Raw genomic sequence first — 14,157 nt, 5'->3', positions numbered from 1 at the left:
CTGGTAAAATAATATGTGAGGTTCTTAGTACTAAGAACTCTGTCTAATTTTGTACCCCCATTATTTAGCATTATCCTAACACAAAGAAGGTATTCATAATCAATAAATACTTATGCATAAGCAAATGTAATACTATTAAGTGTATGAATCTAAATAAAAGAATTAAGAATTCATTATGTAGATTCAAATATTGAGCAATATATCAAATATTTCCTTAGACATTTAGGAAAAGAGTGGCTATTCAAATTACATGTAGAATCCTTTAGTTTTGCTATTTATTTCTTAAAATAATCATTATAACAAGGTTGTTAATCATTACAGAAGATGAATTAAAATGTTAATTGGTCATTCAAATGTGTTCTTGGTATTTTATTAATTATAATTTTGACCTTTTAAAATTCTTTTTCTAATTGTTTCAGCATCACAAATGCGCAGTAATTTTGAACTCCAGATCTGTTATATAATGATCAGGCTGTATTTCAGTCAGGAACAGTTTACTGCATGGGTTAGGGTTGGTATATTCTATTTTGCTAGTTTGTTTATATTTTTAAATGTTAACTTTTTCTGGAGAAAACTTGGAAAAGAAAACATTACAGAATCTTTAGAACATATTTTGAAAATTAAAGAAAACATAAAGAAATAAATAAGAAAGAACCTACAATTCCAAATGAATCATTTTGTGTTCACTTATGCCACCTAACATTTTAAGGAATAACAGGCTGTGGCAACAAGCTGCTAAAATGACCAGATGATCATAGGTTCATAGTCAGGAACTTGGCATCTTTAATTCCACATTTGGAATTCTGTAGACTCATCAGAGTGGGAATTTAACTCAGAATAAAAAAAAAACAAATGAAACACTGATTTGGTCTTTACAAATTCTTTTGTATGAATGTATTATATTATCACATATACCCTAAAATATATATATATTATGTATCAACAAAATAAATAAAACTTTAAAAAAGGAAAAACAATAAAACAAGGACAAGTTCACTGAAAAAGATTAACTAGAATGTGTTTATAAAAGTAAATTATTGAATCATAATAACTTGTTGATAATAAGATCTGCAGGTTAAAGAAGTCTTTAGAGTCCCACAACCTTTACATGATGTGGTGGTTCTCAAACTTTTATCTGCCTCAATGTATTTAAGGGACACTGCTCATTCCTATCAGTTATAATGATCCATTATAGAAGACACTGGAGAGGGAGCTCCTTCCCAAACAGGCTTTGGTATAACCTCCCTTTTCTTGAGAATTATTGAGATAAAGCTTCTATTTTTACTTTTACTTAAGCTACAGTAAATCTTTTACTTGAATTCAATAATGTTTCATTATAAATAGCCTTCCTCTCTGATAAATTATTCTAATGTAAAAAAATGAGGAATCAATTCAAACCTTAAAGAATTTTCCTAAAGCCAAATAATCTAACCCATCAGAGCAGTTGAAAACGACACATTGTTTGGCTACAGCTTTTGCCAAATCCTTGGTAGTTTCAGTCTTCCCGGTGCCAGCTGGACCCTCAGGTGCTCCTCCAAGGTGCAAGTGAAGGGCTCCAAATAAGGTTCTGAAATGCATTAAACAGACAATCTTTGTAGAATAATGTGATTTTTTTTCATGCACTAAGCAGAGGTTATGTTTACACTGAGAACTATATTTGCCATAATAATTTCTTCCTTCCCACTAACCTCTGAAAAATCTGATAGTCCATTACTTTGTTTGCTATCATATTTTACTTCTGCATAGCTATACATATGACAAATTCAAAACAAATTCACTTTTGAAATTCAGGGCTGACTTCTGGCCAACATGGAGAATTCAACTGACACTGAACCACCAATTCCCCTACTATAAGCATAGAGAAATGTTACGTAAAAGAAAACAAATAATAATTTAAAAATACATGGCCATTTTTGAAAGAATGAAAGGGAAATTACCAAGGTAGAGGAGATGCAAAGCTGGAAAAGTAATTGGACACTAAAAGATTGTTTTGGGATCTGTATACAAACACAAGTGTATTTATGCTCAGATAGAAACAGAAAATAACCCCTCATAACTGAGCAAAGTGGTGGAGCTGGAATGGATCCACCTATGTAAATTCCAAAAGCCTTCAAAGGCAATCTTATCTCTGATTTGGAGCTAGTATTACTCTAGCAGTTTTCCGCAGAAAGAAAAAGAAAAGTCAACTAGGGAAGAGACAAGGAAGCTTACCCTTCATGCAGGGCCTAATGAAAAGCCTACATCATTTATGGGGAAAAGAGAGGTCCAAATTTCGATTATCAATGGGCACATTAACTAAACTGAGAAATTAACGTTAACATTTTATCCTACACCAGAGAAAACTCTAGAGCCCTTCTCAGACATAAATATAAAACTACTCCCTATGGACACCTCCTACAAAAGACAACAAGCAAGACTGCATGGGGAAATAACCCTTACTAAAATGAGCTCATAGTTAAAACTCAAAAGAGAGAGAGAGATCAGAGTTTGGAGTTAGACTTGCTATAGCAAAAGTAAGTGGACAAAGGTCTTGGAATGTTATTATATACATGACATCCTGCCATCTTTGGTATCCTAGTAATCTGTTGAAAGAGATTTTAAATAAAAAGCAATAGACACCAGAAAACTGTGAAAGAAAAAAAGAAGCCAATTTTATAAAAGAGACAACTTGAAATTCTAGCACTTAAAAATATAATTGTTGGACTTTTAAAACCTCAGTGAACAGGTTAAATAGCAGAATAAACATAAGAGAATTGGTAATTATGCACTGAAAATCACTCAAAGAGATACAGAAATTGAACATAAGAAAAGTTAAGAGACACAGAGGAAGGAAGGAAGAAAATCACGAAGAAGGAAAATTTAAACAGCAATGGCTGAGAACTTCCCAGAATTGAAGACATAAATTGAAAAAGGCCCAAGTAGAATAAATAAAAACTAATCCACATCTAGACCATTACAGTGAACATCAACAATAAGGAGAAAATTTTAAAAATTATAATAGAGATAAGAAAATGACCTACAAAGGAATAATAATTAGAATAACAAACTTCTCGGCAATAGCAATAGATGGCCAGAAGAATAGTATATTTGAAGGACTGAGGAAATACTATTCATCTATAGTTCTATACCTAGCTAACCTATCATTTAATAGAGTAAAGACAAAAAAGAGTCATTTTTACACAAGACTGATAGAGCTCACTACTTACAGAGCCTCACTGAAACGATCACTGAAATATCTTGCCTAGTAAGAAGAAAATTAAATCAGAAGTAGACAAAGCAAGAATAAATGATGAGTAGAGAAAAATGATAAAAATTTTTGGTAAACCTATATAAATATTAACAGTGAAAATATGTAACACTATATTAAATAGGGCTCTTTCTACCTCAGAATTTTGACTAAACCCTCAAGCTGAGATTAATAAATGTCAGATCATCTTATCTTATAGCTAGTGAAACTGGATGGGCACACTGGTTTGTCATCAGGGAATGCAAAAAGCAGGTAGGAAGATTGTAAATGACAGGCCAGAAGTGAGGATTTCTTTGGAAAGAGTTGGTAGTGTGCTGTGTTTTTCACCTCTTGCTGTATGTGGCAGAAAAAGCAGCAATTTTTCTCTCCCAAGCTAACTGAGGGACCTTTAGAGAATTACCCTGAAAACCTGGCACACTATCTGCTCCCTGCAGTTTGTAGAACACAGGAAGCGAGAGCTGATTCACAATCTAAAATGTTGCAAGTCAAGAGGACACCTGGAGCTTCTCCTGATGGCAGAGCAGAAGAAAAGGGGACAGTAAGAGAGATGCACTCCTACTGCTGGCAAAACAAATGTGTGTGTGTGTCATTACGCCAGATCTTTGAGTCATACTCCTTGTGCTGGAGGACCAACTAGAATCAAAGAAAATCTCAAAGAGAGGGTCTGTGTGTGGTAAGCCTTAGACAGAATCTGAAGCACCAGTTGCCAGCAGTCAGCCCCAGAAGGTGTTTTCCACAGGTGGGAGAATCCAGTCCCTTGGGCTTTCAAAGAACTCACAGAAACATTCCTTGGAAGATCTGGCACATCTAGGTTTGTACCATTACCAGGAAATCACTGAACAGCCAAGAGATAGTGGTCACACAAGATACCTGTCACATAAAAACCTACCTTTTCTTTTCCTTCTCTTTTCCCTCATCAATCCCCAGTGGTGGGGGAACAAAAGATAAGCTATTGATGGATGAATGCGAGGATAAGGATTAAAAAATTTGACCACATCTACCTTCCCACATTCAGGCTCTGAGCCTGAGTCAGCCTTGAGCTGATGGAAAAGGAAAGTTTTAAATTGGATGAGAGATATTAACTTTGATATTAGACCTAAGTGGATTTTTACTATCTGAAAAAAATTAACATTATTTATTAATATTTTAAAGTGACCAGAAAAGCTACGGATCTACCCTAGATTTCATCCAAGAAAGAGAAACATTTGATGAAGCAAGTTTAAAAGAACAGTGATAAATTGCTTTCTTCTTGTATCCTGAGACTGGTTTATTCAATAAACTAGTTAAAATGACTAATTTTTTGGAAAGAAATTAAAAGAAAAAGTGTAATTTAGTATTTAACAATAATTGGAATATGAGTGACAGGAATTTGGAGTTAAAGTAGTTAAAGTCCTTTTATTATTCAGAAATAGGATAGAGGTATTTATTAACTTTAGGTTTCATTAAGTGAAATAGACATTTTTAAAGTATAAGATAACCTTTAAGGGAATGAAACAGAATCTCATATCATAGCCTGTATCATATCCCATATCATATCCATATGATGAGATAAATGAACAAAGAAAATGTAGCCACTTAATAAAAAATAGAACAAGAGGCAAAGAAAACAAAACAAAATAAAATTTAGTATTTGGGGAGTATAAAGCACAAAATAAGATGATTTAAATAAGTCCAAATAGTTTACTAGTCACGTTAAGTGTAAATGGATTAAACTCACCAGTCAAAGGATACAGAATCCCTTTTCATTTTGATTTGGCTAAGTCCCCTCATCCTTCAATATTAGATTTCCTAATATAAGATCTCCATCTATACCTCATATTAATAAATTATTTAGCATGAAATTCCTCCATGAACTTCCATTTCTATCTGGATTACATATACCTATAGCACCTAATGTTTACCTCTAATATTTCACTTAGTATACTGTCTTGTACTGTTTTCTAACCTGCCTTTCCCATCTGAAATATATCTGAATACAGAGATTCTATCTTTTTTCTATCAAGAGTACTTCTAGAGTATGTGGTACATAGTAGCTAATTAACAGCGCTGCTTGAATTATTGAAATTTAAGAATTACTTTTTCTCACAGTTATATGGTGTATACACACATGTATGTTGAATCTAAAGGGATTCCAATATGGCAAAATCTACAAAGGCTTCAGCTGGTGCAGGGTGAAGCCATAAGCAATAGCACTTAAAGATTATGTGTAGATTCTTCAAGTGATTGGGCCCGCCCCTGTGCCATGAAACTGGCATATTATAAAAGCAGATGCCAGTACTATTGCATTGTTCTTGGCCTTAATCCTGAACCACTTGCTCTGATTCATTGCATGCTCCATAAATAATATTCCTATGAGGCCAATGAGGAAGACCCAGACATTAAACACTATCCTCTATTTGAAAGACATCATTATTTTAAATAAAACATGTGAACAGCCTTACTGTTTATAAAAAATTTACAATTCTAATCATTCTCTAGGAAGCAACATAATGTAAAACTGCCCTTCAGTTTATGGGTGTTCAATACATGTTATTAAATGCCGACTTCATGCCAGGAAATGTGTTGGTGCTAAGGATAGAGGAAAAAATAGGGCACAAGCTTTGTCCATGAAAAGACTACAATAAAGAATATTAAATATATAAAACATATTTTCAATCCATAATCATGAGTGCTAAGACAGAAGAAGACATCAGGTGTGATGGGAATCACAGAGGAGAGATTCTAAATATAGCTAGGAATGTCAGAGAAGGCCACCTGTAAAAGATGAGGTCCTGAAGGATTAAGAAGGAGTTAAGTCATATTTACTGGGGAACAAAAGGAAGGAGGAGAACTTGCCAGGAAAATGAGAAAAGTGTGTGCAAAGGTACAGAGTGAAGAAGTAGAATGGTATGTATAAGAAAGAGCTTGGTGTTACTAGAGTGTAGAGTTCAATGGACAGATCATATTGATCCTCATATGCTATATTTGAACTTAACAAGTGGGAAGATACTTAAGTAGCTAGTAGGGTGGTGCTATTAGAGCTAACCAGAAGAAAACAGCATTGGGTAGAATCTTTCTACCCTTCCTCTCATTTTGGCTATGTCAGCCATTTGAAGGGAACTTATGCTAAAACTTCCAATTTCTCTATCTCCAGGATTGCACATAAGAGGTCAAATCCTGACATGAATGGGACTCTGTTTAAGTAGTAGGTGGTGTCACTGTGTGGCTCTCATTCTCCATATTCCTTCTCTTGAATCCAGCTCTTCACCCATATAGAAAGCATGCTTAGCTTTAAGGAGAAGGAAAGAATTAGTAATTTTAGGGCTAGGATACATTCTTCAATCTAGATTGTATGCGAGAGCTTTGAATTGAGGATCAGAGACTTGCTCAGCTGTTTATAAATTAAGATTTTATTTTCCATTACTTTAGCTCTTTGGGTGCTCTGGGGGGAAGAAAAATGTAAACTATATATCCCTAACATCAGAAATACCTATCTGATTTCTAAAATAATATCAGAACTTTGACAAAGGAGCAAGGGCAAATTCTACGGAGAAAGGATAGTCTTTTCAACAAATGATGTTGAAACAACTGGATATCCATATGCAAACAAGTGAATCTAGACACAAAATTAATTCAAAGTGGATCATAAACTTAAATGTAAAACACAAATTATACAACTTGTAGAAGATAACATGGGAGAAAAATCTAGGTGACTTTGGGTTTGACAATGACTTTTTAGATATAGTACCGAAAAGCATAATCCATGAAAGAAAAATTGAAAACTTGGACTTTATAAAGATAAAAAACTTCTCTATTAAGAGAACAAAAACACAAGCTATAGACTGGGAGAAAATATTTGCAAAAAATTATATCAGGCTGCACACAGTGGCTCATGCCTATAATCCCAACACTTCGGGAGGCCAAGGCAGGAGGATCACTTGAGGTCAGGAGTTTGAGACCAGACTGGGCAACATAGCAAGACCCCATCTCTACAAAAAGTAAAAAAAAAAAAAAAAATTAGCCAGGAATGGTAACATGGTGGCTTGTGCCTATAGTTCTAGCTACTCGGGAGGCTGAGGCAGGAGGATTGCTTGAGCCCAGGAGTTCAAGGCTGCAATGAGCTATGATTATATCACTGCACTCTAGCCTGAGTGACAGAGCAAGACTCTGCCTCTGAAAAAATAATCAGATAAAGAACTTTTGTTCAAAACACACAAAGAACTCTTAGAATTCAACAATAGAAAAACAAACAAAATGGACAAAATATCTGACAAACACCCCACCAAAGAAGACATTCACATGGAAATAAACATATGAAAAGATGGTTAACATCATATGTCATTAGGGAATTGCAAAATAAAGCAAAAGCAAAATTAGATACCATTATACATCTATCAGAATGGCTAAAATCCAATACACTGACAACATCAAATGCTGGCAAGATGTGGAGCAACAGAAACTTTCATTAATCGCTGGTGAGAATGCAAATAACTTCCAAAGTACAGCCACTTTGGGAGACAGTCTGGCAGTTTCTCAGAAAGCTTAACACGGCCTTACCATATGATCTAGCAATCATGCTCCTGGTCATTTATCCAAATGGGTTGAAAACTTACGCCCACACAAAAACCTGCACACAAATATCTGTGGCAGCTTTATTCATAATCAACAAAAGTTGGAAGCAATCAAGATGTCCTTCAACAGGTAAATGGATAAACTGTGATACATCCATATAATAGAGTATTATCCAGTGATAAGAAGAAATGTGCTATCAAGCTATGAAAAGACACGGAGGAACCTCAAATGCATACTGCTAAGTGAAAGAAGACAGTCTCTGGATTCCAAGTACTATATGACATTCTGTTTTATCTATCTATCTATGTGTGTGTGTGTGTGTGTGTGTGTGTATGTCTATATATATATATATAGACACACACATATATACATAGAAAAAGAGAGAGAGAAAGAGACACACACACACACACAAGATCACAGCGGTTGCCAGGGGTTCATGGAGAGGGGAGGCAGGATGAATTTGTGAAACACAGGGCATTTTGGGGCAGTGAAACTATTCTGTATGATACTGTAATGGTGGATACATGACTTTATGCATTTGTCAAAACCCATAAGACAATATAACACAGTGGATCCTGATATAATTGTGGACTTTAGTTAATAAGAATGTATCAATATTGGTTTATCAATCATAACACATGTACCACACTAACATGAGATGTTAATAATAGGAGAAATGGCAGTGGGGGTGCAGTTTAAGAATTCCCTGTACTTTCTACATAATTTTTCTGTAAATCTAAAACTGCTCTTTAAAACATCTATTTTTTTAAAAACAAAGAAGAGAATAAAAAGTAAAAGTTAATTCAATGAAGTCAGTGGGACTTTGTGTGTCTAGATGTAAAGAACAGAGAAAAAGTCAAGGACAAGCTAGGTATTTGTAGAGATGACTAGGTTAATGGCTAATCACTGCCATATTCTCAGATGGGAATAAAGGAAGTTGAGCTAATTTAGGTGGTAAACGATAAATCTGCTTTTGGAAAAAACGTAAGTACCTATGAGATACCTAATGGTGATATCCAGTAGGCATGTGTATAGCAAAAGTTTATCGGAGAGACCTTGGCCAGAGGTGGCTATGAGAGTCTTCAGGAGGTGGGCGACTAAAGCCTGAGAGTGGCTGGAAACATTTAAAAAACCATGAAGCATAAGACAAATCACCATATGAAAACAGAACTCTAGAAAATTCAGTGTTTCTAGGGAAGGAAGAAGATGGCTCAAATGATCCAAAAGGAAGTCAGAGAGTTTCAGGAAGAAAAGAAGGAGTAACAGTGTCAAAAACAACAGTGATACTTGATAATACCTAGATCACTAGAGCTGAGAGGAAGAAGCCAGCAGAGAAGAGAAAATGAAGATAAAGCTGAAAGGAAAATTAAGGGTCTAGGAAAAAGTAACACACAATAAATTTACAGTATGGAAGATAAGTCGGTATTTTTAAAGAAATCAGTGGTGTAGGGCTGAATGAAAGTTATTTCCAATAGATCCTTAAATTAAAGGATTTACCTGTAACATCTATCAGTGAGTGGAGTAATAACCAGCCTAGGAGAATTACCCAGATATTCATACCCATATCGCAAACCAGCATTGATCATCTTTGTTTCCAAATGATTTTCCTAGGATAAATCAGATAAAATGAAGTAAGCTGCAGTCCCCAACCCCGGGGCCGCGCCCCAGTAACGGTCCAGGGCCTGTTAGGAATTGGGCTGTACATCATTGCCTGAGCTCTGCCCATGCCCCCCCACCCCCCCATCTGTGAAAAAACTGTTTTCCATGAAATTTAGGAACTGGGCCACCCAGCAGGACGTGAGCAGCAGGCAAGCGAATGAAGCTTCATCTGTATTTACAGGCGCTACAGCTGCTCCCCATTGCTGACATCACTGCCTGAGCTCCGCCTCCCCCTCATCACCCGTCCTGGGAAAATTGTCTTCCATGAAACCGGTTCCTGGTGCCAAAAAGGTTGGAGACCACTGGTTTAAAAAATAAAATTTTAAATAATATTAAATCTCAAGTTCTTTAATAATTAATAATCATAATGTAGACAACATGTTTGAAATTCACTTTTCAGACATCATTTGATTCAGTAGAAGAATTCAGCATCTAGTTTCCACAGATAAGTAACTGAAGTTACTAGCTTCAGTTATTCCCATAGAATATTTTAGCATTTATACCTTATCTCTTCTACATTTTTGATCATTCATTTGTTTTCACTACAGAGTAGGTATTACTATTATCACCATTTTACAGAGGAGGAAACTGATGCTTACAAAAAATGAGTAATCTGGTCAAGGTTATATATTTGGTAAGGGGAGGATCTGACATTTGAAATGATGGTTCCGCTGTCTGAGCTCCTAACCACTTAATACACTGCCCCTCAAACTGTTTCCCAGGATGCTGGTTCCTGTCTCTCCTCTCCATCTGCCCCATACTCTCAAGACTTCCACAAAACCCTATGTGATGAAAACTTCTAAGTCTGTGTGTCCAGTCAGCAGCTGTCTCTGCCCACACTTAACAGGCCCAGTCTTGTTCACTGTACTAACAATTCCTGATCCTCCCGCCTTCCCTGTCATGATCACCATCACCATCTACCTGGATGCTATGATGAAAACCTTCCTTCCAGATTATGTTTCTGGCTTCTTCCATTGATCAAGAGAAAACTCTAATGACTACATCAGACTAAAAGAGTTTGATTTGTACATTCTTTAGATGCATCAGGAATCTAAAAACATAATTTTAAATTGACTAGTCCCAACATTTTGCAGATTCAGCAAACATAATGACTCATTTAAAATGCATAATTTTTGGTAATTATTCATAATTTTCGTGATCTATATGAGCATATATATTTATATATAATTATATATTTGGATATAGATATCAATACAGATGATGTAGATGTAGTTATTAGCTTAATCTTCAATCTGGAGAAATACTTATTTGTTTATAGTCAACCATTAGCAAAAGATCCCATATTAATGCTATTTCCCATGTAAGCAAGCAAGCACAAATTAAAATACAGTGAGTTGAAATTGCTGTGCAATAACATTTAGTGATATCACTTACTTGCCAATAGTATCTAAGCTGGCTTAGCCATTCGAAGTCAGAGTCATCACTAACTCTTTTTTTCACAAGTGTTGAGAGGACATCTCTAGCATGGACATCTAGTACCACAAGTGCTCCCAGAGTAACACGATTCTGCTTGGACAATTTGCCACGCACTAAAGTGACGATATCATCAATTTGTCTGTTACATTTTTCCAAGTATTGCTCAAGAGGCTGAAAGAAAAGAAAATAAGATATGATTTGCCAATGTGATCAGAATCATTATGAACAAAAACACTTTAAACAAGCATGTCTACAAACTCTTCTCTGCATTTTGATCATGATTTTCCATCTGACATAATTTTAAAATAACTAGTTTTTCTTACTACAAAGATGTTAGGTGAACAAGCTCAATCTGGCCAGATATGGTGGATATATTAAATATGTGGTTTATGTCTACCCATCATCCTTTTCTTTTCTATTTCTATCTCTCCTCTCTTCTCTGTGGCTCTGTTGGAGCTGTCAAGCATGTTGCCCAGTCACCACAGCAACATGAAGGAGGGGATGTGTGACCCAACCAGAGCCAGTCATAGTTCTTCCCTGGGACTGCTGTATAGACTCAGAGAACAAGTGCTTTTCACTAGGCTTGCAGGCCATGAATATGCCAGTCTGAAACTACTGCAAGTCCTCATCCTCCCTACAGAATAAAGCCTGTCAGGCCCTGGTAGAGATGAGAGAGAAACAATGAAAAGAGAGACTACGGCAGCGATGAAGCCCCAAGATCCTGATTCTGACGACTCTTGTTTTGACCCTATGTTCCTTCTAGCACTCTTGTGTAAGCTTTCTGAATAGGGTTTGTGCCACTTAATGTGAAAATACTAATAAACAAAACATTGAACATTTTAGTTTATAATGACCTAATGCCAGTTCTGAGGACTAGGCTTGCTTTGGAGTCTTTTTTCTAGTAGATAAATCTAATGAGTAAGTTAAAAAAGAGAAGAGGGTTTATGATGAAAATCAAATTACAATCTATGAAAACCACTGTGCTTAAGTGAAGTGTCAATACACTCCAGCAGTGTGATGTGGCTGCTTTATCCACTCTAAAAATATTTAATAAACATTGTACACCCAGGAGTTTATTTCACTCTGTTTTGGCCGTTGCCAAATGGTGGCAATGAAACTAAAATGAGGATTTACAAGAACGAGAAAAAGTTTAAAAGATAGAGCTGGGGCCTGCAAGTCGTTTGTCTAAGGAGCACTTTTCTTGTTCCTTGAAATATTCTATCTTTTTTAATTACTATTTTTAATAAAGCCCTTTTTTCAAAAGTGCTTAAACACTATTTCATTTCCATCATTTACATGCTTAATTTGCTATTAATTTGCTTCTTATATAGTGAAAAATGAACTTTTCTGTCCCACCTGTCTCACCATATAATCTAGCAAGGAGGGAAATCCCAGGAGGCTACATATGCTCCAGTAGCCCACCTGAGTGCTGGAGAAATCCCTCCGTGCAGGGAGATTGGTGAGTAGCAGCTTAAAAGTAAAAAGATAAAATGGATTCTCTGGACTCACTGGGGGAAAAAGAAAAATGCACATGAGGAGAGATAGCCAAGGACCCAGAAGTCATGCCAGGGGCTAACAGCTATTAGGGAAACCCCCATGCTCCTGTGCTCTGGTTTTCATGAAGAAAGACCCTTTCCTGAAAACCTTTGACTTCTTCCCCTACACCCTTATACCTTCCTGTAGAGGAGAAGTAAGTGACCTGTTGGTAAGCTGGAGTGAATTAAGCATGTGTCACCCAACACCTTCCTCTTTGGGATCTGCCTGCCTACAAAGAACATGTGTTCCTCTCAAACCCCTGTTCAGCAATACCTTAGACTCAAAGACATATCAAATTCCATGTCAAAAATATATTTTAAAACCATGGTTTCAAACTAAAGATCTATATTGCTAGGTTCCAGTTGACCCATCAGTTAATTAAAAGTTGATTTGCTTGAAATCTTGTCTCGATTACATTGAATGCAATTTTGGTTTTTAATTAATAATCCAATTAGTAATATTAAATTCATATATAAAATTATATTAGAATATTTAAATCTAAGCACCATTGAAAATAGTAATAATTTATTGTTTATTAAAAATCAATACATTAAAAATAGTCACAATAAGTCAACTGATACCTTATGTATATAGGGTAGTTTTACTCAAGACTTACGAGAGGATTACATTACTTTATTCCCTCTTAATCTTTCTGAATTTCTTAGTTCTATTATTACTGTTTTTAAAGGCACAAAAATGTATATAATAAGATTTTGAGGCTCCAGTGCTCTTGACTTTTATGTACTGTGAATAAACAGATGTTTTAAACATAAATTTGAGTAGTTATTTGTATAAGTTTTTCCTACATATTTGTTATATGAAATTTTTATTTTAAAAAATCTACAATTTGTCTTGTAGTATAACAGATTTTTTCTAGTGAATTGTCATTATTTTATTTTTTAGAATAAGTATATTCTGGCAATGGTAACTATTGAAAAAATACTGAAAAAACTAAGGGTAACAAAAGCTTACCTCTAGCCCCATTGGAATAGCTGTTTGTACTTCTAATGTCCAAAAAATTTGGGATACACAGAGAACAGTCTGTCCAGGCCAATCCCGTACCCAGTGAATTCGCTCATTTTTTGTATAGGCCAAAATTGCAACTCCAATTACCTAATTGAAAAAGAAAATGCTAAAGATTAACAATTTCTTCAGCAAACTATATAATGAAGAGCTAAATTCTTAAACTAGATTAACTCATACTGCTCAACTTTTTAAAATATTCTTAACCAATTATGAAAGATTCACTTAACACATGTGATTAGAGTTATTTAAATTCAAGTTTATTCATATGCCTGTGATCAAAACAAATATTACATAATATTTTATTTTACCAATACATTAAACATTTGTGTGAGCCACATTATATTAATATCAAATATTCACTTGAACATTTTAGTCAAAGATATCCTATATATATTTGGATTGAACAAGCACAAGGAAATTCAAAAAATTCCAAAATGAGATCTATCAAATTCACAGATAATGATTTTCATTTAATTTAATCAGATCTCCACTTGGCCATATGCATGTGCATATATGCACACTCAGGCAAACCACACAATCCATTTAAAGTTCCTCCTGTGATTCCAGACCTCACTCCCTCTCAATCCTATAGTGTGATGCCCAAGGCAGTGATGACAGAGATAGATGTATAATTCATTCGTGGAAGAGTTGAGAGCTGTAAAGTAAGGAAGTCTAATTTGTGTACTTTGCTACATATGTTT

General features: G+C 35.2%; 1 protein-coding gene across 1 annotated transcript in view; it reads right to left on the bottom strand.

The window, feature by feature from the left end:
- Positions 1 to 14,157, bottom strand: part of DNAH7 (dynein axonemal heavy chain 7) — a 238,249-nt gene that overhangs the window by 150,903 nt on the left and 73,189 nt on the right. The window contains exons 21-24 of the mRNA XM_069469091.1: positions 13,403 to 13,543; positions 10,853 to 11,065; positions 9,296 to 9,405; positions 1,399 to 1,567 (exon numbers count right to left, since the gene is read on the bottom strand). Of these exons, the coding sequence (XP_069325192.1) occupies positions 1,399 to 1,567; positions 9,296 to 9,405; positions 10,853 to 11,065; positions 13,403 to 13,543 (633 nt within the window). The remainder of the gene's footprint in view (positions 1 to 1,398; positions 1,568 to 9,295; positions 9,406 to 10,852; positions 11,066 to 13,402; positions 13,544 to 14,157) is intronic.

This window comes from Eulemur rufifrons, chromosome 1, assembly GCF_041146395.1.
Source record: "Eulemur rufifrons isolate Redbay chromosome 1, OSU_ERuf_1, whole genome shotgun sequence".
Classification (NCBI taxonomy): Eukaryota; Metazoa; Chordata; class Mammalia; order Primates; family Lemuridae; genus Eulemur; species Eulemur rufifrons.
The sequence above is the reverse complement of the archived record's forward strand: the minus strand, read 5'-3'. Positions and strand labels throughout refer to the sequence as shown.